The sequence below is a fragment of the Camelus dromedarius genome, chromosome 13 (assembly GCF_036321535.1).
Source record: "Camelus dromedarius isolate mCamDro1 chromosome 13, mCamDro1.pat, whole genome shotgun sequence".
NCBI classification, from domain to species: domain Eukaryota; kingdom Metazoa; phylum Chordata; class Mammalia; order Artiodactyla; family Camelidae; genus Camelus; species Camelus dromedarius.
This window is the reverse complement of record NC_087448.1, coordinates 70,809,738-70,837,360: the sequence shown is the minus strand read 5'-3', so window position 1 is coordinate 70,837,360 and position 27,623 is coordinate 70,809,738. Positions and strand designations below refer to the sequence as shown.

The 27,623-nt window shown below is 41.3% G+C and overlaps 1 protein-coding gene across 4 annotated transcripts in view; it reads right to left on the bottom strand.

Annotated features, from left to right (window-relative positions):
• The window catches only part of CENPJ (centromere protein J), a 32,957-nt gene extending 5,334 nt beyond the window's left edge, over positions 1 to 27,623 (bottom strand). The window contains exons 1-11 of one of the 4 annotated variants that reach the window (XM_031465666.2): positions 27,595 to 27,623; positions 23,298 to 23,812; positions 22,660 to 22,783; positions 17,077 to 17,373; positions 13,418 to 13,529; positions 12,514 to 12,616; positions 10,762 to 12,385; positions 8,932 to 9,064; positions 5,489 to 5,654; positions 3,051 to 3,293; positions 1,305 to 1,389 (exon numbers count right to left, since the gene is read on the bottom strand). In XM_031465666.2, the coding sequence (XP_031321526.2) occupies positions 1,305 to 1,389; positions 3,051 to 3,293; positions 5,489 to 5,654; positions 8,932 to 9,064; positions 10,762 to 12,385; positions 12,514 to 12,616; positions 13,418 to 13,529; positions 17,077 to 17,373; positions 22,660 to 22,783; positions 23,298 to 23,741 (3,331 nt within the window). In that variant the 5' untranslated portion in view covers positions 23,742 to 23,812; positions 27,595 to 27,623. Of the gene's footprint in view, positions 1 to 1,304; positions 1,390 to 3,050; positions 3,294 to 5,488; positions 5,655 to 8,931; positions 9,065 to 10,761; positions 12,386 to 12,513; positions 12,617 to 13,417; positions 13,530 to 17,076; positions 17,374 to 18,129; positions 18,867 to 22,659; positions 22,784 to 23,297; positions 23,813 to 27,263; positions 27,574 to 27,594 lie in introns of those variants that run through there. The other 3 variants (XM_031465668.2, XM_064493304.1, XM_064493305.1) reach the window with 3 other exon arrangements.

Here is a 27,623-nt window from a genome sequence, read left to right as displayed (position 1 = left end):
TACTGCAGGGGAAGAGACTAGAGAAGAAGAGAGGCAGACACCCTGTCGGGGGGCTGGTGGGCACCAGAGGAGGCTCATGTGGTGTCCAGGGAGAAAGCAGGCTTTCAAGGGCACTGGGTCACATCCCTGTCCACAGGCCCCAGAAGGCCAAGTGTCAGCAGCTGAATTGATTCAGAAAACAAGCACATCAGAAGGGCCGTTCAGGGACCGACGGGAGGCGAGGGAGGATGGAGGGAGGGGGGCCACTGGGAACATGCTTCTCCATCTAGGCAGTGCTAATCCAAGTATGTCCTTCGTAACTGTCAAACCACGTTATAGCCACTCTCCTAAATTGTATTCACAAAAATAATTTCTAAAACTTCCAGGTAGATTAAACACCCAGCTTTGAAAACAAAAGTTCATAGGAAAAAAACAGTGTATTTGTGACCTAATGACTGAGAAGGATTTGTTAAAGGCATGAAAAAGCAAAAACCATTAAAAAAAAAAAAGGTGAAAATTTAATATTAAAAGGAAGAGCATGTATGTAAAATCACAAACCAAAAGGCTAAATACAGATTGATACTGGCAGTGCTTATGAATGACAAAGCAGGCAGAATAATTAATTTCAGTAAGGGAAAACACACATAGTTTTAAATGGGCAAAAGAAACAAACAGGGAATTCACAAAAAAGGAAAACTGAATGTCCACTAAATATGAAAAGAAGCTCAGTCACGTTACCGCACCAGTAATCAGGGAAATGCATATTAAAATTACACTGACCCACCACCTCACACCCATCTGACTGGCCGTAAGTTTAAAGTCTGAGCAGACCGAGTGCTGACGAGCACAGAGAGCATATTCTGCTGACAGCAAGGAGGGAACTGGTCAAGCTGCTCAGCAATGGGAAAGCCTCCTAAAATCACACAGACCTGATACGTGCCCCAGGTCTGTCCTGCACCCCACTTACCCCGTGACAAACTGCGGGAAAACCTGAATGTCCGTCAACAAGAAAACTGGCAAACACATATGGAATCTGTATAGCTACTAAAATCAACAACCCAGATGCACACATATCAATGAGGGTACGTCTTAAAATACTGAGAGAAAAAGGCAAATTGCAAGGGATGAGGATGAAACAACACCCCAAACTGATTTCTGGATACAATGTAGTAAAAGAATGAAAAACAAGAAAGGCAGTGCTGTCACGGTGGGACTAACTGGGAGCAGGGCACAGGGGCTTCGGTTCCACCTCTTAAGTTGGGGTACAAATTTTCTATGCTTTAAATTCCTGAAATGTTTTATAAAAAGATCATGCAACTTCTTACCTTGTGTTGGCAAATAATTTTTTTTGTGCCTTTCTACCTGGGTTCCTGAAGAAATCTGACTCTTCTGAGGTCGAACTGATGGATTCTATAGTATGAGAAAATTTTGAACATAAAATCAGTGTCAGTCTACATATGCGCTCCGTGAGCGAGCGGAGAACTGGGCTTGCGACAGGAAGGTCCTAAGCATGTGTTTCTGCTGCTTCCTTTCATCACTAAGGCCGAGTGAACAAGCTGTTATCCGTGAACAAATGACGCACACATCACCTTCAGAAATATGTTCATTCTTCAACTGAAGGCACAAGGAACAACGCAAATCCAGCAGGTCTCTGTGACCGTGCCAGGGTGGCCAGGAGAGGGAGGAACCCACGTTCACCACCTGCAAACCCCCGACCTCAGCCTTCCTGTGGGCGCCCCTCAGCGCCCCGCTCTACTCGGAGAAGACTGCTCACACTGTCCCCACTGCAGACAGAAGCTTCTCGCTCCCCAGGCTTAGCAGTCAGGTAGGTGTCCCCCACCCCCTAACCAGCCCTGCCCGCTGAGCCTCCAGTCCGTGTCCCTGTCCCTGTCCCTGTGGGCGGCCTGCACGACCCTGACCTTCCCTGATACAGACACAGCTCCACTTGACATCTGGAAGGCGTTTCAAGCTCGCCTTGTCCAAACCTGAGCTCCCACACCCAGAGAAACACGCTCTCCTCCTGGGGAAACTCATAATAAATGGCCATTAAGCCAGAAACACAAAACTCAACATGGAAGCCATTCTTGACCCTCTCCTGCCTCCACACCCCAGCCCAGGCCATCGCTAAACCCGCCTACCCCCCAGTCTCCACCACCATCACTTGGGTCTGAACTGGGCCTGAATGACTGCCACAGCCCCCACCCAAGTGGGCTCCTGACCGTGCCCACACTCCCTGCTCAGTCTACCCTAAATCCACAGCAGAGACGGGCTGCCTGACAGGAAGAGGGGACACCCCACACACACAGCCCTCCAGGGGCTCCTGTCTCCCTCGGGGGGAAGAAGCCAACGCTGACAGGGACGTACTAAGGCTGCAGGAGAGCTGCACCCCCACCCACCCCATCTCCCCAGGGCTCTGCTCCAGCTGCACCAGCCTCAGGCCCCTGCCCACTCTGCTCCACCCAGGTCTCATCCCGGCTCCGCGCCCTCCTCGGGCCACTGTTCCAGTGTGGCTTTCTCAGCAGGGCTTCCCAACCCGTGACCCCGTGACGACGCTCCTCAGCTCCTGCCCAACAGCACACACCATCTTCCCACCTTCCCCCAGGGGACAAGGACGCCTGTTCCCTTGACTGTGTGGCCTGCCTTGCCTCGAAGCAGCGTCTGGTACGTCACAGTTGTGAACACAGATGAACAAAAAAACTGGCACCTGATTCAAAAGGATCAGACACCCCCTAAAAAAACTGCAAAAACTTCACTTGGCCTGCTTTAAAGCTGAGATTACCTGCCTATGGTGCTGGAACACGCTGGAAGAATTACAGAAGTGAATGTGAAAACTCTGTACAGCAACGCACACAAAGAGATACCTACTGGAGGTAAGACGCACACGACGCACACCCCGTCCGGGGTGCATTTGCACTGCCGCACCCAGACCACCCCCACCCCTGCCTCATGCGGCAGGAACCGCCCTCACTGTACAACGGCCCCCTCACCCCGCCCGCCCCGCGTGCACTCTCAACATCTGTCCATGGCCCTGACCTCTCAATCCCAGCACCTCCCACCCGAACAAAACCTACCGTGGCCCCCTCCCTCTGTGCGGCAGCCCCACCCTGGCCCATCCCGGTGCTGCTCTCAGCAGCCTCTGCTCTCTTCCAGGCGTCCAGGCGGAATCTCTCCATCACTTTGATTTCCTCCCGGAGGTCTGTGTTCTCTCTGAGCAGCACGTCTATCTGGCTTCTAAGACGGCCATGCGCACTGGACCATTTTGCTTCCTTTCTTTTCAAGTCTTCCTGTAAATCCGCTATCTGCTGCTTCAAAGCCTCTCAAAAAAAAAAAAAAAAACCCATTACTGGAATTAGAACAATGCAACAGAAGAGACAAGACACATCACTCAGAAAGAATCGCTGAGCCGATCACATCTCAGTAATCGATGTGGGTTCCTTTCCTGGGTTTCTCAGGAAAAGGAACACGATTCAGGTTTGAGCCTCACCTCGTATCAACAAAATTAACGCCAGAAATCAGGAGGAGGAGGGGCAGACGCCACTCCGGAGTCAGTGCAGGGACACTGCCACGAGGGATAAAGGTCTGAACTGTGACACCAACTGAAACAGGAGGAAAGGGAAATGGGGTTGTCTGGTGGAGAGCACACCAAGAGGGATCCACGCTAACACAGGAAGAGCAGAGGTGAGGAGAGTACAAGACTGCAGGTCAGAACTCCTGGCCTGAACGGGTCTATCTGGACTCAAGAGAAGAGCCAGGTCTAAGAGACGAGCTGCTCCCGATGGACTGCACAACGTAAGTGAGGGAACTCCTGGAAGTGTCTGGAAGCCTCTGGCAACCCTACAAACAGAAGTCGGCCTCTGCATGCAGCCAGGTGCAAGGTATGGGGCGTGACCGAGAGCTGGGGAAGTTCAGACAGAAGCAAGACAGCACTCCCCCACCAGAACCCACTGAGCCGTGAGACCGAAGGCAGCAGGGGCCCCGCACAAGACCCAACACCCACCCGTTCCCTCCAGAGCTGCACAACAGTCAACCGCACAGCACAGGCAACGGAGGGAGAGGCCAGGATCACAGGGCACAGACTCTGGATGTGGGTGAGATCAAGGCTCAGACCCCAGTTCTGTGCCTTGAAAGCATCTGAAACAAGGTCGTTACAAGGTCCCTGAACATCTGCCTCCCCGTTTGTAAAACCGTGGAGTACTTTCTAACTGGCAGGCATTATCATCATGCAGGGAAATAAGCTTCTTACTACGAGAACAGTAACATACAAGTCTAGATGAGTTAAGAATTCAAAGGCAAAAAGCCAGAGACAGACCAATACTGTATCATATCACTAACATGTAGAACCAAGAGTGAAAAGGCTGATTTCACAGAAACAGAGCAGGGGCTAGGGAGAGAGAGACAAACTTCCAGTTGTGAGAGCAAGTTCTGCGGAGCCTGTGCAGCAGGGCGGCTGTATTTACAAAGAATCGTACATTTGAAAGTTGCGAGTGGACCTTAAGCATTCTCACCACACGCGCACACACACACAGACACACAGTTCACCGCGTACGGTGATGGATGCGTTCATTATCTTGGTCTTAGTAATTATTCCATAATGTATACGTGTATCAAATAATCACACTGTGTACTGCAAATATACACAATTATATATTGCAACTATTCTTCAACAAAGTTAACAAGAATTCAAAAGCAATGTTTACAAGGCGTCAGCTGTCTATCAGGCACTGTTGTGTGTCCTTGAACAAAGAACAAAATGAAGACCATGGTGGGACTACGCCAGAAGGTGATGGGGCAGAGCTGGGAGGAGGGACACCGAGCTGCTGGGCAGGAGGCGTGAACGGGGAAGGTAAGGTGGCCTCAGTGACCGGCCAGAGGAGGTGGAGAGCCGGTCGTCCAGGGAGGGGCACCCCCAGCAGTGCCAGCAAACACACCAGGAGGAAAAGAGAGAGGCCAGCCAGCTGGCGATGCCAGGGGAGGGAAGAGGAAAGTAGATCCGGGGGACTACAGGCCGCAACTGGAGATAGAGCAGGGCCCAGACACGGGGACAGAAACCACGCACGGGACAAGGGTGGGACCAGAAGCCAGGCAGCCGGTGAGTCCACTGATGCGGACACGGGAACACAGATCCGGCAGGTGCTCCAAAAAGACAGCACAGAGAGGAGGCATCCAAGCCTTAAATTATTATAAACAGAACTAGCAGAACTTGATGTATAGTGGGGGAAACAAATTAACACAGTTCCAACTCCTGAATTTCCAACTCTTGGCTTGTTAATTAATCCATGTCATTACCACAGTCTTTTTTGAGGATGCCTTTAGTAAGAACTTACACACTTTACTCTTTAAAAGTCAGACTACAAAAGATATTCCGGATGTCTCAGATTATTTGTTGACTCAATGGATGATTAATAAATTGATACCCAATTTCTCTTTGACACATCAAATAATTCTAAGATTCTTACAAGACTGTCATCTTTACTAACTTACATGAGTACAACGTGAAGGACTGACATACCTGTATCTCCTCCCGTTCCTTTTTATCTGGGAAAGTTCTTGCGACTGTAGAATACTTTTCAAAAACTTTGCGCTCCTTTTGTAACTTCCTCATTTCCTCCTTTTTAAATTCCTCTATTCGAGCCAATTCTTTTGCTCTCTGTTGTTCAAAGTCAGCAATTTCTTTCCTAAAATGACCAAACCATGTTATCATCTACGGAGAGTATCTCAATGTCATAATCCACCTGTGGTACCAAAATGGGGCACGAGTGACAGCCTGCAGTTGAGGAGCTAGTTTTCCATCTTCGATCCACAGGACTGAAACAAGAGTCAGTTACCTCAGTAAAGCATTTCTCAACAGGCAGTCACTGAGTTACCTACTATCAGTCAAGCACTGGAGAAATCAGTCAGAAAAATACACATTCTTACTCCTATAAAGCTGCTTACGTTCCAGTGGGAGCAAAAGATGACAAAAAACAAGAAAAATCTATGGATCACTGGAAATGTCAAGGAGAATAATCAAGGAAGTTAGGAAATATGAGGGTAGAAGGAGGAAATTATGGATGGAGTCATGCTGCTGAGACAGCGTTTGAAGTAAAACCTGAGGGAAGTGAGAGAACAGCTGTGAAGATACCTGGACAAGACAGTTCAGGCAGAGGGAACACCAAGTGCAAAAGCCCTGAAGCAGGGCTACGTCTGACGTGTTCAAAGAAGAGCCACGAGGCCAGCGTGGCTAAAACAGAGTAAGCAAGAGACAGACCAGCAGGAGAAAACTTCAAGGGGGGTGCTAATTAGGGTCTTACAGACCACTGTGAGGACTCTGGCATTAGTTTTGGAGAATGCTGATCAGAGGAGCTGGCATAAGCCAGGTTCACTCGGATGCTGTGCAAAGAGCACCGGGCGAGGGCACCAGCAAGGCTGTGCAGTGAGTGGTCCCTGGCTCACACCCTCCCACACAAACAACGCGGCAGTCCTCCACACACGAAAGTGCTTCTGTGGGAGCCCTAGGGTCCAGGCAGGAAGCTGAGAAGCCCTGGTGAAGCCCGAGATCAAGGGCAGCCACTCTGAAAAGGCAGGCTCACCACATGTGCTCCTGACTGCAGACTGAAAACAGCCCCCTGCCAAGGACCCAGGAGGAGGGAGCCATGGCCATCCACGCCCCTAGTAACAGACCCACACACCTCAGTCCCAACCACAGATCCTGACACAGCCCTATGACCGAGGCAATCCCACCTGCCTAGGGGCCCACAGGAGCCACACCCACCCTCACCCCTGAAAACAGACCCCCTGTCTACAGACTCAACAACAGACCAGGAAACAGTCCCTTGACCTAGCTCTAGCCTGCCTGACCATGGTCCAAGGAGCAGTCCTGTCCTACAGGGGATCTGGCAGGAACAGCTGCCTGCAAACCCCGTAACAAGCCTAGCAACTGTGAGCCCCACTGTGGACCCCACTGGACCACGATCCTGGAGGCAGACCCATCACTAGTCCAGGGATCTGCGTAAGAAGGTCTTCACTTGCCGAAACCAGTCTTAAAGACGGGAAGAGGTGTTTGCTCCTTCAAATGCAAGACTGCACGGATCATAACGAATTAGGCAAACATGATACCACCAAAGGGTACTAATAAAGCTCCAGTAACCAACCCCAAAGAAATAGGGATCTACAAACCACCTGACAGCCTGACAAAAAATTCAAAATAATTGTTTTAAGGAAGCTCAGAAAGCTACAAGAGAGCCCAGATAAACAACTCAACAAACTCAGAAAAATACAAGAAACAAAGAAGTTCAACAAAGAGAAAGAAAGAAAGAAAAGAAAGAAAAGAAAGAAAAGAAAGAAAAGAAAGAAAGAAAGAAAAGAAAGAAAGAAAAGAAAGAAAGAAAAGAAAGAAAAGAAAGAAAGAAAGAAAGAAAGAAAGAAAGAAAGAAAGAAAGAAAGGAAAGAAAGAAAGAAAGAAAGAAAGAAAGAAAGAAAGAAAGAAAGAAAGAAAGAAAGAAAGAAAGAAAGAAAGAAAGAAAGAACCAAACAGAAATTCTGGAGCTGAAGAATACAAAGGAATGAAACAAGGGAGCTTCAACAACAGACTCAAGAAGAAAGAATCTGTTACCTTGAAGACGGGTGATGTGAAGTTACCCATCAGAGGGAAAAAGGAAAAAGAATGAAAAAGACTGAAGGAAGCCTACAGGACTTATGGGACACTATCAAATGAATCATTACACACATTACAGGAGTCTCAGGAAGTGAAAAAAAATCAACAAACCCTCACGACTGAAAAGAGAGAGAAGACTCAAATAAATAAAATCATAAATGAAAGACAAGAGATGCCTCAGAAATAAAAAGGAACACGTATGAACAGTCACATTCCAAAGCACCTGATAATCCAGAAGAAAGGGATGAATTCCTAGAAACATACAACCTACCAAAACTGAACCTGAGCGAAACAGAAAGCCTGAATGGTCCAATAACAAACAAGGAGACTGAATCAGTCATCAAAAATCTCCCAAAAGAGAAAAGCCCAGGACCAGACGGCTTCACAGGTAAATTCCACCAAAAATTCAAAGAAGAATTAATACCAACTCTCCTTAAACTCTTCCCTCCACCCTCTCACAAAAAGAAGGAATACTTCCAAACTCTCCCTGTGAGCCTAGTTACCACTCTGACAAAGACACAAGAAAACTACAGGCAAGTATCCCTGATGAACACAGACGTAAAAATTCTCAAAAAAATACAAGGAAACCAAGTTCAACAGTGTATTAAAAGCACTAAACACCATAACCAGGTGGGATTCATCCCTGGGATGCAAAGTCGGTTCAACACATGCGAATCAATTAACGTGATGTAAACTGGTACAGTGGAAAACAGTATGGTGGGTTCTCAAAAAATTAAATATAGAATTACCATTATGATCAAGCAATTTCACCCCTGGGTAAATACCCAGAAGAATTAAAAGCAGAAATTGAACAGATATTTGTACAGCAATGTTAACAGCAGCATTATTCATAGTAACCAAAGGTAAAACAACCCAAATGTCCAGCTGCAAGCCAAGGGATGCCAAGGATTTCCAGAAACCACTATTAGACAGGGAGAAAGCACGGCTCAGCTGACACCTGGACCTCAGACTTCCAGCACTGTAAGAAAATACATTCCTGCCGTTTCAGGCCTCCCAGTGTGCATGTATTGTTACAAGCACCCTGGGAAGCTAACACTGTCAAGGGAGCACCTGAATTCATAGCGCCAAACTGCTTTTCAAATTTCAGCTTAGGACCTCATCACTAAGAGAATTCCTCTTCTAACACATCTTTGACCACAATGGGTCATTTAATCAAAAATTCTTATGTGGTATATTTTTCACATCCTTCTCATTTATTTTGCTAGATTAATAAGAATTGTTTCAAATAGTTTAGATATAATCTTAAAGATAAAGCTGAATCACTGTACATTTTTCCCCATTTATAGACGCAAACTTACCTGAGTTTTTCCAAGGCATTTTCTCGTCCAATGCGAAGTTTAGCTAAAGATGTGTTCTCAGCTTTAAATTTTTCTATTTCTGTTTCCAATTCAATAACTTTCTCTCTCAAAACTTGAGATCGAGCACTGTCACCTATAAGCCACAAATACCGAACTTCACAAAAAGCTTTCAGCAGCAAAACAATAGCTAGCTATTATAAGAGCCAAAAACCTGGTAAACTCCTGTACTGTTGAAGTGCATTAGAAACAATGCTTCTAAAAACAAAGAGAAAAAAATTTTAATGGCCTAACTTTCCAGATGAAACAGTCTAAATTTAAGAAAGAATCAAATTATTCTACCTCAAAAGAGTATCAATCTGATGACAAATTAACATTATATATAAAAAGAAATCATTCAAGTAAATTTTTTAAACCAATATACATAAATAGCTTAAGAACATAAGTATTCACAAGAGATCTAAAGCACGAATCAACACCAAAGTTAAAGTTTCCCCCAACTAATTATGACCTTCTTCCGAATTAAATTTGCTATTTAAAAGAATAGCCAACGCATTCGTCTTTCAACTACCCTTTTGGAGAAAAGCTCTGATTTATGTCACAAGAGTAAACAACATGTATGTACCCTCTGACCCATTTTTAAAACCCTAATTAAAGAATAAACTTATAAAATCATTTATTTTTGTATACGATATGTATTGCAGTGTTATTTCTAATAGTGAAAAATAATTTAAGTGTCCAATATTAAACAAATAAATGAATAAAATTATGCTACATTAATATAATTCTCTGCAACTATTTTTAAAGTACACAAAGGGTTTTAATGATATAGCCAAAGGATATTACACCTGGTCAAGCAGGATGAGGCAAGTTGTATGTCTCTACCACATTAAAAATACACAGGAAAAATGACTGGAAAGAAATATCCCCAGATGGAAATCACAGTTACCTTTGCATAGCTTAGCTATAAACATTTTTGCTTCTATACTTTTTAAGGTTCCAAACTCCCTGGAAAAAATACTATTTTTAAAATCAGAGTATTTTTGTAATAGCTTAAGTTATAACATATTATAAAGCACCTATGCTTTGCTAAACATTCAGAGTTTATAATACAACATGATATAATGGAAAAGTCTTTTTCAATATAAGTTTAAAAAGTCACATCACATCAACTATACAGCCATTAAATAGAACGAGACAAATGTATGTGTATTAGAACAATCTTCAAAATGTATTATAAGCAAGGCGCAGAACAGTATATAAAAGGCATGTTTCCACTTGTGTATAAAGGAGGATCATATACATGTTCACACATATGCATGGAGTCTTTTACTGGACACAAATGAAATGGAAAAGGTGATGACTCCAGGAAGTGGACTAGCAGCCCAGGTCTGGAAAAAGAAGGAAACCTGGAGCTTACTGTACATTTTCTTAGTCATATTTAGCAGATTAATGCATGAGGTAGGAAAAAAGCTAATTTTAAAAAGTATGCACACACAGAGGTTCACTCTACAGTAACCCAAACCATAAACCAGGTATTCCCTGGTTATAAAAGAAACTTAAATGTCATCTCACTTTATAATGTATTAATTTTAAAACCCTGAGAATAAGACAAAGGCAAAAACTTGAAAAATCTGAAATCACAACTGTTTCAAATCTCTCATACTACTGACTATTACATTATTTAGACTCACAAATCAAAACTGAACAAATCACCTACTAAGACTTCCACTGAGCAACAAGGTTAGGATTTTAATAAGCATTCTGAAAACACACTGATAAAACATTAAACTTATAATATTGCATTACATATTTCACAATGCTCTGACTTACCATGTGGTTGGTCTTGACTTATGTTTAACCTGGGTTCATTTCCCAAGCGTGGATCCGATTTCGATTTTGGTTTCAAAGAAGGGAAGAACTTCACCATCAGATCTGAAGCAGGAGGAGGGCTTGTGCCCCTACTGGACCTGCCCACGTCTTCTCCCTTCTTGACCAGTGCAACCTTCCTTTTCATCGTTTTGTCCAGGACACACGTTTCACTCTTATTGGGGCAGGCTGTCTGGGGAGTCCCATAAATGGCTTCATTCCCAAGAATAACATCATGTTTAAATGAATTCTCTTCAAGGTCGGTCCAAGTTCTTTCATCATCAAAGTCAATTTTACTCACAGATGAGTGTCTTCTTGAGGAATCAGAAATTTTATTTCTCAAGCTTTCTATTATGACAGACTCATCACTACTGTACTCTTTATCAGACAGATCTAAATCAACGTCTCTCCTTTTATCTTCTTGAGTCCTGGTGTCCCGAAAAGGTCCCTTATCATCACAGACTTGGGGACTATCTTCTCTGCTGCTGAAACTCCCTTCTTGACCCTCCGGTATTGGTTTTACAGTGACATCAAGTTGTTTCTCAGAGTCAGTGCTCCCATCACTGTTCGCAACACCCTCATCATCGCCTGCATTCCACCCAGTCTGACTGTCACAGGTGCTCATCTGGAACGCTCGCCTACCGACAGTGCGGGATCGCTCCCGCGTTCCATCAGGTGAGGACACAAAACCGAGCTGCCCGGGTGCCACCTCACACCCACCCTTACCTTCACACTCAGCTCGGTCTGGATCCTCACTTTGGTGACCCTGACCAGTGGGATCTGGTGGGGCTGTCTTCTCTTGCTGCACAGCTTTGACAGGCGTCGAAGACAGCCGGTGACCTCTGCAGATCTGCTGGTCCCTCTCTAAGATCTTCAGTACAAATGAGGAATTACTGGAAAATGATATTTCATCAGCAGCTTGTTCTAAAAACAAAAATTCATCTAATTCCAAATTTTCCTTTTCCTTTTCCCGTTCCCAAGTCTCTAACTTTTTCTGAAGAGAAATGTCAAGAGATGATTCTGACTCTTTCAAGGTCTCACCCATCGGGCTCCTAGAAGCCAAGGAGCTGACCAGCCCTGTCGAAAGAGGAAGTCTGTCTTTATCTTGTGTCTTATTCCGGATTTTGCAGCTCATGTCACGAGGCTTTGTACGTTCAGGTACATTTTCTTTATTATTAGATTCTACTTTCTTTTCTAAACTGATCTGGTCCCTAGGGTGCCCATCACACTTCTTCCCTGCTGGGATTTTCAGTCCTGATGGAGAGAGACTTTTCCTGTTGTTACTCTTAAGCACTTTTGGCTTCTGATGGAGTGTGACAGAACCACTCTTGGTTCCAGCTTTACTCTTTTTAACAGGAAGGTTCTCTGCACACAGTTCTTTGTTTATAGGAGCAGTTTTCCGCTGGATTTGCTGTCTATCTAATTTACATACAGGTGGATCCTCTGAAGCACTCTGAGTGGTCACTAGTTCACCTTCTCTCCCTTTCCGAATCTTAGATTTAGCATTAGTAAACCTAGCTAAACCTTCTCCTCGTTTTAAGAATGGCTGTTTCGGTTTTACTTTGATGAGCAAGGATCCTTCTGCTTCCTAAAATAAAAGAACAATATTTGGATTAATTCTGGTATATCCAAGCAATTGCAAAGTTATTATTAAAGCAAATTACAAAGAAATCTCTAAAGCCTTAGATAATTTAATCGAATAGCTGAGATGCTAACCCTTAGCTGCTTTTGTTTCAGTTCTTGTTCTTCCAGCCGAATTTGTTCTTCTAAGTAGTCTTCAAAAGTCTGTTTCCTTTCTCTAATGGCAGCTTTAATAGGCCTAGTCATAAAAATAAAGTTATTTAACATGCAAATCGTGATGTGAATACTGTACACTTAGTGTGCCTGATACAGACAGCCTCAACTGAGAACTTTCCTTTTTCAAAGTCACAGATGCCACTGGAGAATCTAATAAAAGCTACAATCCCACTCCACCTCCCCAAATACAGAAATACACAAAACTCTGCACGTGACTTGAAGAAGCCCCTCTGAAGTCTGTCTGCTGCTCTTAGATTAACTTCTAAAGCAACATATTCAGTATCTTTTTAAAAATTTCAAAATTAGTTCATTAAATACACATTCTTTATGATCCTTAATAATACAAACAAAGTAAATCAAAAAAGTCATTCGCCATTCCATAACATACACTGAAATATTTGAATATTTAAGAAAACAATGAGCAACCTCATTACTGACATTTTGTCTCTGACATAAAATTTTTAAATTCTGTAACCACACTTACTCATTATTTGTAAGTGATACCATATGTGACACTACAATATATGATTTGTTTTTCTCCTCTCCAAAATAGAATTTACCTATTTGAGAAGAAAGTTTTATCCAGGTATTTTCCTAAGGTAAAGAAACTTTGCTCAATTCTCCCAATACAATGTCAAAGCTACTTTAACTGATATATCTCCCCAATCTCTTTCTGTTGCTGACAATACAAAGTAAGTTATATCTTCAACCCTATACTTAAAAGCAAATTCAAGCAAAAACAAGAAAACCATGGATCTTTCAAATAAAGACAATGCCAATAATAATGACTATTATATTAAATTCCTTTCAACATGGATGATACCTTTCTTCAATATTAACCACTTCTGGGGAATCATCAATTTTTTTCAAGTTCATATCACCACCTTCCTGAACCTGTTCCATCATTTTCTCCAAATATGGTAAAATACTTTCTCCTAGGATAAAAATTAGGAACAATTTAGTTCAAAAAAAGCAGATTAAAGTTTTAAAACTTGAGAATTTTACAAATTACTATGCTAAAAAAAAATTAGTTAAAAGTAATGTACGCCATCTTTTCTGACCACAACAACATGAAACTAGAAATCAACCACAGTAAGAAAAATGAGAAAAAAATGATTACATGGAGACCAAACAACATGCTACTAAAAACCAATGGGGCAATGATGAAATCAAAGGGGAAATTTAAAAATACCTTGAGACAAATGACAATCACACAAATATCTATGGGATGCAGCAAAAGCAGCCCTTGGAGAGCAGTTCATAGTGATACAGGCCTTCCTCCAAAAACAAGAAAATTCTCAAATAAACAACCTAACATACCACTAGAAGACTTAGGAAAAAGAGAAGAAACAAAAGCCTAAAGTCAGAAGAAAGGAAATAATAAAGATCAGAAAGGAAATAAAATCAAGACGTAAAAAAACAGAAAAAAAAAAAAAAACAATAAAATCAAGAGCTGGTTCTTTGAAAGGGTAAACAAAATCAACAAACCTCTGGCCAGTCTCACCATGAAGAGAAGACAGGGGACCCAAATAAACTAAGAAATGAAAGAGAAGAAATAACAACTGATACCAAAGAAATACAATAAACCGTAAGAGAATACTATGAACAATTATATGCCAACACACTGGACAACCCAGAAGAAATGGACAAGTTGCTAGAAACACAGCACACCAAAACTGAATCAAGAAGAAATAAGTAATTTGAACAGACTGAACACTAGAAGTGAAATCGAATCCGTAAGGAAAAAACTCCCCGCAAACAAAAGTCCAGGACCAGATGGCTTCACTGGGGAAGCAAAGGAAAGGAAATGACATTCAAAACAAAAAGACAACCTACAGAACGGGAGAAAATATCTGTAAACAATGCGATCGACAAAGGCTTAGTTTCCAAAATACACAGACAGCCCATACAACTCAATAGCAAAAAACCAAACAACCCAATCAAAAAACAGGCAGAAGACCTAAATAAATACTTCTCCAAAAAAGACATACAGAAGGCCAACAAGCACATGAAAAGATGCTCAACATCACCAATTATTAGAGGAATGCAAATCAAAACTACAATGAGGTTATCATCTCACACCAGCTAGAATGGCCATTATTAAAAAGTCTACAAATAATAAAAGCTGGAGAGGGTGTGGAGAAAAGGGAACCTTCCTATACTGTTGGTGGGAAGGTAAACTGGTGCAGCCACTGTGGAGGACAGTATGGAGGTTCCCTTAAAAAACTAAAAATAGACTTAACATATGATCCAGCAATCCCACTCCTGGGCATATATTTGGAGGGAACTCTAGTTTGAAAACATACATACACCCCAATGTTCTCAGCAGCACTATTTATAAGAGCCTAGGCACAGAAGCATCTAAATGTCTATCAACAGATGACTGGATAAAGAAGTTGTGGTTTATATACACAATGAAATACTACTCAGCCATAAAAAAGAATGAAATAAAATGCCACTTGTAGCAACATGGATGGACCCAGAGATTATCATACTATATGAAGTCAGTCAGACAGAGAAAGACAAACATCATAGGGTATCACTTATATGTGGAACCTAAAAAATAAAACAAGTGAACTTATCTACAAAACAGAAACAGACTCTCAGACACAGAAAACAAACTTAGTTACCAGGGTGGGAAAGGTGGTGGGGGAGGAATAAATTAGGAGTTTGGGACTAGCAGATACAAACTACTATGCTTAAAGTAGATAAACAACAAGGTCCTAGTGTATAGCATAGGGAACTAAATTCAATATCTTGTAATAAACCATAATGGAAAAGAATATATATGTATACATAGAACTAAATGACTACGCTGTGCACCAGAAACTAACACAACATTGTAAGCCAACTATACTTCAATTAAAAAAAGAAAAAGAAAAGTATTGTATGCCAAAGGTTTGAGAACTCCCAAAGGTTTCTTTAATATGATAAAGAAAATCTTCAAAACTCTAATTAAAACCTAACATTCTTCAAAAGGTTAACATTGGGGGAAAAAAATACTGTGGGCTTTGCTAAGTTAAAAAAGACTAAAGAGTTATAACTGAATGTTAAACTTGATTGGATGCTGTTTTTGAAAAACACCTTTAAAAGGCATTTTTGGGATCACAGAGAATTCTAAAATGCATTGGCATAGTCAATGTCCCTAGGCATAATAATAGTACTGTGGTTATATAGAAGAATGTCCTAATTTTTGCTTGATGTATGCTGAAATATTTGATATAATACAATGTCTGCATATTATTTGCAGTGAAATCACCCAGCAAATAATACACAGCTGTAAAGAGAGATATAATCTTAGGCATAGGTGTGTGTGTGTGTGTGTGTGTGTGTGTGTGTGTGTGTATAAAAGTATAAAAGCATATAAAGACAAACAGGGCAAAACATCAACTGTTGCATCTAGGTGGTGGGTATACTGGTTATCACTGCAGTGGTCTTTCAGTTATTCTGGATGTTTGAAATTTTCCAAAATAAAAGGTTAAGGGAGTGTATTGTTTAAAAAATAAGGAAAAGATATTTGACCTTTCCATACCAAGGAATTACTCTAAATTAGGAACAAGATATTACCCACAACAGCGCCCAATCCTAAGTAGTAAGTGTAGACATCTTCTGTAATATCAATTGTTTTTCTATAACTTACTCAAGAGAATATATTCATAAAAACACCGTAAAAATCGAAAATTAAATTAAAATTAAAAATGCTGCAATGACTCAGTCCTACCACAAAGAACATTAAATACTGATATACTCCATGACTGGCATAATGATGACAACCATTACAATTACGGTTACAAAGACCACAGAACATAACATACCATTTTCCCATGAGTGGGAAAAGAACACAATTCATTATACAATATTCTATGATTACAAAATGGGGGGGAGGAGCAGGGGCCAGGGAGTGAGCACAGAAACAGGACTTTAAGGGAAAAAAAAAAAAAAAAAAAAAGACCAGAAGAAAATATACTAGACACGCCACAAGAACTCCATGGGTTTAGACCATCAGACACTGGGTGCCGGCTCTGGCAGGAACGTGCTGGGTGCTGGGAATACAGACGTGCAGTGAAGACTGTCTGGGCTGGGGATTTCTTTTACAAGTAACAACTCCCATCACCAACCTCCTGCTCCCGTCTCACATCTTCTATCATGTGCCCACCACCGGCACACACACTGTAAATCAACCCCAAGCTCCTTCAAAGCTCTCAAAGAGAGTACACGCAGAACTCACTGCCTCCCTTTTTGAAGACCCCACGCCACCACGCAAGGTTTGAAGTCAGCACGAGTCATCCTGCAATCTGCTCTTGGAAAGTCCCAAACTCTATGTCCAGTTCTACGTCCAATCTAGGCTCAGTGGCTGTGCAACATGTAGGACCTCACAATTAAGGCCTCAGGGGACAGAAAAAAAACCAGAAAGGACTCATCGTAGAACAACTACACAACCCTGTCAGTTAACTACAGAGGAGAGAAAAGTAAGTAACTCACCTACAGGATGGTCATGCTTTTCTTCCTTCATATCCTTTTTTTTCACAAGTGCTTCTTGATATTGTGCCTCATAAAACAAATTGGAAGAAGCACCACTTTCTGAAGTTAAGACAAAATCCTGATGAGTAGTTTTACAGAAGTTTTGTTTATCGGGTAAAATGTTGGAAGGGTGTTTTCTTTCTTGGGTTTGATTCTGGTAGATACATGAAGGTAGGAAGAGCCTGATTTTCTCCACAGCGGTTGAATTTCCTGGAGATCTGTACTTCTGGCTCTGGTCATCAGGCAGTGGAGTCAAACCTTGCAATTAGAAAAATCAACAAAACTAACTACTTCCTATAACATTTTCTATTCTACTTGCTACAAAATTTTCTCCAAAGTAATACAAGTATTTCTTCCCCTCATTAGGAAACTATGTTTTAACAAAAATTTTAATGGAATTTTAGAAGTCCAAAGTGACCTTCGCATAATTTTGATTGAGTATATTTATTTCACAATTCATGTGCAGACAGTTTGTACACAGTAGGGCTGCAGCAACGCCTAACTCAGGAAGGCACCATTCATGCTCCACCATGAGCACTGCCTGGTGTCTCTGCAGCCCTGTAACAAACACAGTTAGGGGGAGAGCACCACTGTATGTAGTTACAACAATCTGAAGTGTGCCCTAAGGACGCACAACCGCTCTCACAACATATAAAGGTAACTCCCCACTGTAAACAAAACAAAGACAGTCCACTGAATGGGAGAAAATATTTGCAAACGATGTGCCTGACAAGGCCTTAATTTCCAGAATATACAAACAGCTCATATAACTTAATTAAAAAAACCACCCAATCAAAAAATGGGCAGAAGACCTAAACAAGCATTTCTCCAAAACTACAATAAGGCATCACCTCACACCAGCTAGAATGGCCATCATTAAAAAGTCCACAAACAGTAAATGCTGGAGGTGTGGAGAAAAGGGAACCCTCCTGCACTGTTGGTGGAAATGTAAACTCATGCAGCCATTATGGGAAACAGTATGGAGGTTCCTTAAAAAACTAAAAACACGCTTACCATATGATTCAGCAATCCCACTCCTGGGCATACATCAGGAAGAAACTCTAATTCGAGAAGACACATGCACCCCAATGTTCAAAAGGAGGACTATTTACAATAGCCAAGACATGGAAGCACCTAAATGTCCATCAACAGATGATTGGATAAAGAAGCTGTGGTATATTTATACAATGGAATACTACTCAGCCATTAAAAAGAATGAAATAATGAGGGGAGCATACAGCTCAGTGGTAGAGTGCATTCTTAGCATGAACAAGGTCCTGGATTCAATCCCCAGGAGCACTAAAAAATAAAATTAAATTAAAAATTAATTAAAAAATACATAAGGAAGCCTAATTACCTCCCCCAAAAAAAACAAAAAAAAATTTTTTTAATGAAATAATGCCATTTACAGCAACATGGATGGACCTGGAGATTGTCACACTTAGTGAACTCAGTCAGTCAAAGGAAAATACCATATGATATCACTTATATGTGGAATCGTTTAAAAAAAGGACACAAATGAACTTATTTACAAAACAGACTCACAGACACAGAAAACAAACTTACAGCCACCAGGAGAAAGAATGGGGGCAGTGGAGGGATAAATTGGGAGTTTGGGATTTGCAGATACTATATATAAGATAGGTAAACAAAAAGGTCCTATTGCACAACACAGGGAACTACATTCAATATCCTGTAATAGCCTATAATGAAAAAGAATATGAAAAGGAATATATATATGTGTAACTGAATCACTATGCTGTATACCAGAAATTAACACAACATTGTAAACCAACTATCCTTCAATAAAAAAATAAATTTAACAATAAAAACAACCAAAAAAGTAATCAAACTTAAAAATAAAGTCTTCCCTTTAGGTTACCATTAACATGGTAAACAGGAGGTGGAATTATGGGTGGCTTTTCTGTTTTGCACTTTTCTATAGTTCTTAAAACTTCATATTACTTTTTTGCCTCTTTTGTTTCTTTAGTCTCTGCTTTTGAAATAACCCGATAAACAGAGAGAAAATTCCCCTTCTATCTATCTCTAAGACAATTCTTGGAGGACAGATGGCAACACCAGCCACCCTGCCTGCCGCACCAGCCCCTTGAAATCCTGCTACTTAACTATCCCTCTGTTCTCCCAGACTGTCTCAATTAAACTTGGAACTGAAGACACAATGAGAGGTGTTTCATTAAAACACCCATCTGCCTCACCACAGCCCACAAATAAAACTGGGAATAAGGTAATTCCTCACTGAGTATCACATTCAATCTCCCTTCCTTTGAAACAATACTCTCATGTAAGTATTTTTGACTAATGGTTATCCCACTTCAGCATGAAGACAACTATGACAAAAGAGCAAATCCCAAAGCAACAGTACTCAAAGGGTGGTCTGTAAACCCCTGGAGGTCTCCAAGACTCTTTCAGGGCATCCACCAGCTCAAAGCTATTTTCATGTAATACTAACACATTATTTGCCTATTTCTCTATGCTGAAATATGCACTGATAGTGCAAAACCAAAATGGAAACTTTCTGGTGACACCACTCAGAAGCAGGCTAGGAGAGCAGCAGTGACTGCTAGCAGCCACTATGTTCATCACCACCAAGTACTCACAGTTTAAAAAAAAAAAAAAAATATATATATATATATATTTTTTTTTACTTAAGAATGTCCTAGATAAAGTAGCAACATTAATTTTTTAATTAAATTTTAACCATTGACTACATGTCTTTTGAACATTCTGTAGGACAAAATGGGAAGTATGCATAATGCATAAATCACTTCTGCTGTAAGCCGAGACATGGGCTGTGAAATTTTTTGAGCTATAAGCTCAACTAGCCACTTCTTTCAAAGAACATCATTTTTACTTGAAAGAATGAATGACAAACTGTGGTAACTTAAGCCTCAGTCCTTGGAAGACATTTTTTCAAAAATGAAACAGGTGAGCCAGTCACTTCAAGGAAAACAACTGACAGTATTTATCTGTTACCAGTGATAAAATTTAAACTTTCAAGTAAAAATCAGAATGTTGGAAAACATGTCCGTCACCAGGAGCTTGACAGCTTTATAATACTTCAAGACTTTTATGATGAGATCTGTAGTAGAATTAATGGATATAATTTTTTAATATTACATAATGAAGTATGTCAATATTTCAAAAACCTATATAACTCAGTGAACCATTATTTCCCAAATAACCAGTGCATGATGAAAAATCCATTCAAAATGCCAAGATATTCTAATATATTTTAATGTGATAGAGTACAAAAAACTCACTAACATGATTTCAGGTTCCATACTGTGAATGACTGTTAGACAGTTAGATAGAAATGAGCACCAGGCAAGGGGAGAGGAAGAGGAAGGGAGCAACCCAGAAAATAGCAGTACACCTGCGCTCAGGATAAGGGGCTCCAAAAACTTCCTTTCTCTAAGTGAGGGCCAGAGGAAATGCCAGCTAGGATCAAACGCTGTGGCTGCACAGCAAAGAGAAGGACCCAGCTTAACTTGACATAATGCTCATTATAACGTAATTAACATTTCAGTTTGAGCCCCACCCACAGGTTTCTCCATGTGCACCATGGAGCATGTGTAAAAGAGATGGACATACCTGAGCACAGGAACGTGAGCCGTCAATCAATCAATCAATCACCAAAAAAAACGTCCCCTAAGCCAGGATATAAACACAGGAAAAACAAAGGAGTGGTGCCATTTTTCCCCTCTTGGGTTGGCCCAACCCCAATTCTCGGGGGTGTACTATATTTTACTGCCTTTTAACTTCACTAATAAAATCTTCTGTTTATATCACACACTCTGTCTAAAGTTAAAAATTCATTTTTTTTAGGTGACTAAGAAGCAAGGTAACTTTTATTGCCCTCGTCCCAATAACATAACCACTGAGAAATAACTACTTACTGAGTTTGGGTGCAATATTAAAGAAATAATCATAATTATTTGAAAAGGCTATTAAAATACTCCTCTCTCCTTTCTCCAATTACATATCTACGTGAGGCTGGAATTTTTTTCACATACATCAACCAAAACAATACAACTGAAGAGATGGCATGAAAAAGCAGATAGGAGAATCAGCTGAGTTCTTTAAGCCAGAAGTTAAGAGATTTTCAAAAACAATAAAATGATGCTACTCTTCTCATTAATTTTTTACAGAAGTTTTTCATTAAAAAATGTTATTTATGATAACATATAATTGGTTATTATTTTAAATGAACTAGTTTTTAAATTTCTAAGTTTTAATTTCTAATACAGTAAACGTCAATAGCTACATCCCATATAAACAAGCTCTCTGGGGTCCTCAATAATTTAAGAGTGTTAAAGGGTCCTGAAATCAAAATATGAAAACTGCCCAAAAGCAAATGCTCCAAAACTCCATGGAAGTAGTTCTTATATGAGTAACTCTGAAATCTGCTTCCCCATTGCTCTGCCATAGTGCTGTTTCCACCTTAAAAACGATCACAGGCTATTATTTCAGTGATCCTGATTATTCTTCTTATGTATTTCATAAAGGAACCCTGAACCACTCACTATTTCAAGATACACACCATGCTCTCTATATTCTCTAAGATAAACATCCGAATTCCCTAAGCCATTCTTCATTTGCTACGTTTCTCATCACCCCATTCCCACCACTCCTGGTGGACCATCCAGCCACACTCTGCACACTCATTTGCCAATATCGTCTCTTCTTCGTATTCTCAATGTCCAGTGCAACCTCTGAACAGAACAGGTGCTTTCCTGAACCAGTGAAGTGCATCTCTTAAAGGGCCACACCAAGAGGCAAACACATCGCAGCAGATCACTGCTTTTCAAACCATGGGACAAATCCATTTTCTCATCAGAGGCAACAGGTCATGACTGGCATTTTTTTTAATAACATAGAATAAACAAAATAGAAAATATCCTTGCTACCTGCCAGGAACACCAGTAAGAACTGATTTATGAAATTTCTTTGAAATTATAAGCCATGATTTAAAAATGCTTTTGTTACTATGCAGTATACTCAAAAAACTTTCCAAACTACTGCTCCAGATCACATTTCAAGCAGTTTTCCCCCAATAAGAACATCACGCTTTCCATTGACCGGGCTAGCATACTACAGAAGAACGGCCCTTGGCCACCACAGAAAGTACTTCTGTTTTGGCTCCTCAGCTGAGCAGAATGGCTCAACACATACTCACCTTTACCACCCTGAGCAGTTTCATTCCTCAGGCAGGGGCTGTAAACCAGCAGCCCCAGGCCAAATTCGGCTCTTGATCTTTTATTCTGCTGGGTCTTTTTAAAGTTTTATTTTATTAGTAAATGTGAATGCCTTCAAGCAGGACACATGCTCCAGAGTGGCACAGATCCCCCCGTCCCAATTACACCACCATCATTTCACAGTTGTCTGTCCGGCTCCTAAGGAAATTGGGAGTTTGCAACATAGGATAGAGAAATGGTAGAAATAACCATCAAACAAGTAAAGGTAAGAAATGTATGTATTGTCTACAGTTGCGCTAACCCAAGGCCTCATGTAAGCAAAAAATACCTGGGAGTGTATTCTGCCCAGACACCATCGTAAGCAGCTTCTCTTGTTCCTCCATGAGTCTCTGTAGTTGCTCTAACTGTTGCCTCTTCAGCTGTTCCTGCTTCTTCTGTTGTACTTCTTTCAGCTTTTTAAACATAAAATGAACTCTATTAAACTTCGTATTTCTTTATGAACCTTCACTCCTTACATTTATCTTAATCCCTCCCACCTTTCTTCTAGTATCTTCTGTAATAAAGTGTTTCAAAGATGGATCTCTAAGTAACTAAATCTGCCACCAAATCTCTAAACTTTCAACTAAGAAACAGAGAAAGAATCAAAAATCTTTTGATTCTTAAAGTAGGATAGGTATCAGCACATTTATCACCAGCTTTTCCTCCCTAATATCTGATCAACCATTTCTAACTTAATTTTTACAAAATGAGGTAGAAACTTAAAGACATTGTTATCTTGAGTGTTACATTTATATCTTACATATTAAACATGTTTTTATGTTTTACATTAAATAAGAGGCAAAATATGGTATTATGAGGATTTTACAGTAAAGGGGGAGAAACAAAAAGACCTGGAACAGGTGACTTTTCATCATAAAGAGAAACCTGCAATAACACAAAAACGTATCACATCAAATCCTGTTATACCTGCTCGAGCTTTTTAAAAAGAGGGTCTTTATAAGCAACTTCTTTGAATTCACTGGTAAGACCTGAGATAAAGCCATTTCTGTTATCTTCCCAGTGTCCAGGGGCGTCCTGACATGTCACCATTTGTGGTTCCTCTTTAGTTAAAGGAAAGACTCTATGTGTTTCAGTTTTATCTGATTGTAACTTATAAGGGCTGTCAGACTCCGATATCTGTTCTTCATGAAGTGAATCTTCTTCACTTATACAGCTGAAGCTGTTTGGAAAATGTGTGGCTTTCACAGGAAAGCTGGAAGAAATGTTCACATTTGCCTGCTTCTCTTCGTCTGCTTCCAAAACAGGAAATCCACGATTTAATATGACCCCAGCCCGAGAAGAACTGGTCATCCACCGGGTTAAGAAGTTCTGCCCACTGTTTAACTCTGAAGAGGTTGGCATCAGGAACATTTTACTTTAGTCCAATGACACTACTGTGTTTAAAAAATGCGAAAGGTAGAAGAGCTATTAATTTCCAATACCTGTGTAAAGAAGAGAAGACACCCAACAGAATGTATTAGTTAAAGCTATTCTTAAAAAAAAAAAAAAAGCTATTCTACCCAACATGAACTCAGCACAAAAATCTACTGAATGCTTCTTATACAAAAAACTTTAACTAGCAAAGCAATCAGGCAATAAGTTACATATTTTTCTGGAATATCTTAAAAATACCCAAATTGAGGGAATCAAAACCTAAGCTCCCTTCCAATTTAATCATTCAGTTACTGACGAGTTTATACAAGTGCTCCATCAGCTGACCTAAAACGACGGAAGCTAAAGCACCTTCTTAGCCATGTCGTTACCAAATGAGAAACCACTATCAGTATCAAATATCACCAGTTTAACCACTTTTATGCTTCCAACCCCAGTCCAACATTGCTTCTTTGCCTAACTGGAGAACCCGTGTTCTCCCCAGTTCCAGAACAAAAGTCACCACCACCCCCATGGCTACTGGGCACTGTCTCCTGGAGCCCCCTTACTTTCTCTTCTCCCGTCTAATGCCTCACCCACCAGGTAGTCCCTCATCTGTATTCCTAGAAGTCTCAGACATCACTATCTCAGCATTCACCTCATTATTAGTGGTATTTTGCTTTTGTGTTCATAATCTACCAAGCTGTGAGTTCCTTGAAGACATCTGTATATTCACCACTGTCTAGCACCATCCATCCCTGGCACATAAGCAAAACTTGATAAATATCTGCTAAAATTAAGTTAAAGTTAAATCAGAACTAAGGTTATATTGTCGAAAACAATTCCATATTATGAAGTATTATTTGAGTTCATTTGATGTTCAACAGTAAAAACATCGATTCATAACATGGGACAGCTATGCTGTATGAATCACACTCTAAAATAACCAAATTCCTACTGCAGCTCTATCCCTGTATGATAGATAAACTTAACCGGGACATCAGAGAAGACATGCTCTTATTTCACTCAACTAATACTCACTGTGTTCTTACTCTGCCCAGTACTGCTTTAGGCACTGGGCAAAGTCAGGGTCTTGTGGGGAAAATACACACAAAAGCGAATTACACAATATGTTAAATACTAGTAAGTGTTAAAGAGAAAAAAAAAAGCCATGTGGGGACTGGAGATTACAAATGTAGACAGGGTGCACAGGAAGGCCTCAGTCTGAGGACAAAATTAAGGGTCTGGTGGAGGAGGAGCAAGTGGTACAGCTACGAGACTCAGAGTCGGACCCAGCCACCCAGACCTCGTAACCTCCATCTGCAGGAAGCCCCCTCACCAAGTGCTCCACTCCTCCAGACAACCACCAGTTGTCACAGTTCCATCACTACCATCTACCTCAAATCTTCCAGGATTAATCTCTTTAAGTATTTAAGCCACTACATCAGCCACCCTTTATCTCTTATACTCTAATCTCCACGCATGCGCTTATTCTGTCTCCAGCTCCCAGTGCAAAACCACTCACTGTGCATCACCAGCAAAATCTATTATTCTTAACCTCTCCTCTCACCTCCCTGAGAACACTTGAAACACCTGAGAAAGACTAAAAACTGTTAACACCCAGTGTGAAAAAGAGGAACTCTTCCATAAAATTTACTTGGGAGTGTGAAGTATAACCTTTTGAAGAATTTGACAATATCCATCCAAAATGTAAATGTACAAAAACTGACTTGGCAATTTCACATCTAGGCATTTTGTGCTATATTGGCAGTGGCTTACAATATTTGTAATAAACTGAAATTAACTTAAATGTCCACTAACAAGGGAGCAGCTAATTATGGTGTTCACATTATGCAACTACAAAGGATAACAAGAAAACTCAGTAAGTACTGATTTGAAAGTACTGAATATATCCAAGATATATTGTAAACAGGCAAAGGCAAAGTGCAGGGCAGGGTATAAGAGATAAAGACAAAAAACTCAACTGCATAGACCTGTGCTGTCCAATATGGTAGCCAGCAGTCACTTAATGGGCTACTGAGCTCTTGAAATGTGGCTAAAGTAACTGAAGAACTTGACGTCACTTTACTAGCTCAAAATCTGGAGTTAATAAAATTTTAAAACAAGAGACTATGTTTCCTTTGCTGCTTCATTCCACCATATGACACACACTGAAAATACTTGTGCTCTAGTTTCTGAGGCATAAGCCTGGAACAGTATCACAGACACAGTTGTTAAAACTGTTCAGTATGTATATGCAAGTGCTATGAATCACCAGTTTACAGAACTGTTCAAAGAGAGAGAAGACAGCGAACTTAATGACACTTTTTTGTTTTTGGTTTTTGCCAATGTGCCCTAGTTGAGTTCTGGAAGTTTCAACAAGGGCTTATCGTACTGTGAACTCCAATTAAAGATTTTTCTAGGAACAAAAGGATTGCTTACAAACCATTCAATAACCAAAGATAAAAATGGCAGTGTGATTTATTTTCTCACTGATACCACACTTTGAGAACCACAGCTATTAGAGCATTAAAAAACAATGCTGCTATAGGCAACAACATGGATGAGTTATGTTGAGTCCAAGTCTGACATGAATATTGGATGTTTCCATTTAATACGAAGTTCAAAAATTGGAAAGATAAATCCATAGGTACAGAAGTCAGAATCATGGTTATCTAGGAAGCTGGTACTGCTGACAGGGAAGGGGCTTCCGCCTTCAAGGATTACAAAGATGTTCTTTTTCTTTACCTGGGTGGTGTTTACACCGGTGTATATAATTGGGCTGTACACTTAAGACTAGGGCATTTTTTTTTAATTAGGGCACTTTTACTGGATATCTGTTACTCCTGAATAATTTTTAAAAACTGCTCTAAGCAAGTTAATTCTTTTTGACTTGAAAGCCTACCTAAAAAGGCAACAACTCTTCATCAAAATCAACCAAGTAAAAACCAAGTAAATAACCTCAGCAGGAAACTTCTGAAATCCAAATTTAGGAAAAAGACAAGCTCCAAGGTCATTTTCTAACATCAAAAACTAGAAAAGGTCCTACTAGACTGACCAGTGCAAACACCGCTGTGATGCAGCACTCGAACGTCTGCATCTTTCCCCACCTCAAAAAGAAACCTCCACTGCTTCCTTCGATTTCACTACTATGATCCCAAAAGCATATTCACAAGTCAACGTGCAGTGTAAAAATACTGTTTCCCCTTAACTTGTTACTTATCACTTATTCTGAGGCCCCGGCATATGCAGCAAAATGCCTAGAAAGGATTAGCATGTGGACTTTGATTTTCCAGATACTAAACCTGCTGGAAACAAACCGACAGTCTCTAACTTCCCACGAGCACTACGTAAAGCAGAGTGAAGAGGAAAGAGAAATTCTCCGCATCGTGAGGCGGTGAACGTGGAGGCAAACGACTAACTCGGAGCCACCCTCGGGCCGTGGAGAGCACCGGGCTGGTCTGGGTGGTGAGTTACCAACCACGAAACCACGAGCCCACAGCAAAGCTCCCAAAGACGCACCTGCGGGAGGGAGACGCAGCGACGCGCTCCTCGCGCCTCCACAGGAGCTCGGGGCGCGGCCGAGACCACGGGCGGCGGGAGCTGCGAGGCCGCCGCGAAACCGAGCTCGCGGGCCCGACACTGACGGTAGCTGCCCACGGCCGCCCGGCGCCGCTACCCAACGCCCGCCGCGCCCCGAGACCCGGCAGGTCCCTCCGCACCGCTGCCCTCCTGACGCAGGGCGGCGAACACGCCGGCTCCCCAGTCCTGCCCCGGAGAAGTCTCGCTACGCAACCCCAACTCCTCAGTATACTCCCGCCGCCGCCGCCGCCGCCGCCGCCGCCGAACTTACGAACGAGCCGCCACAGCCGCCGCCGCCGC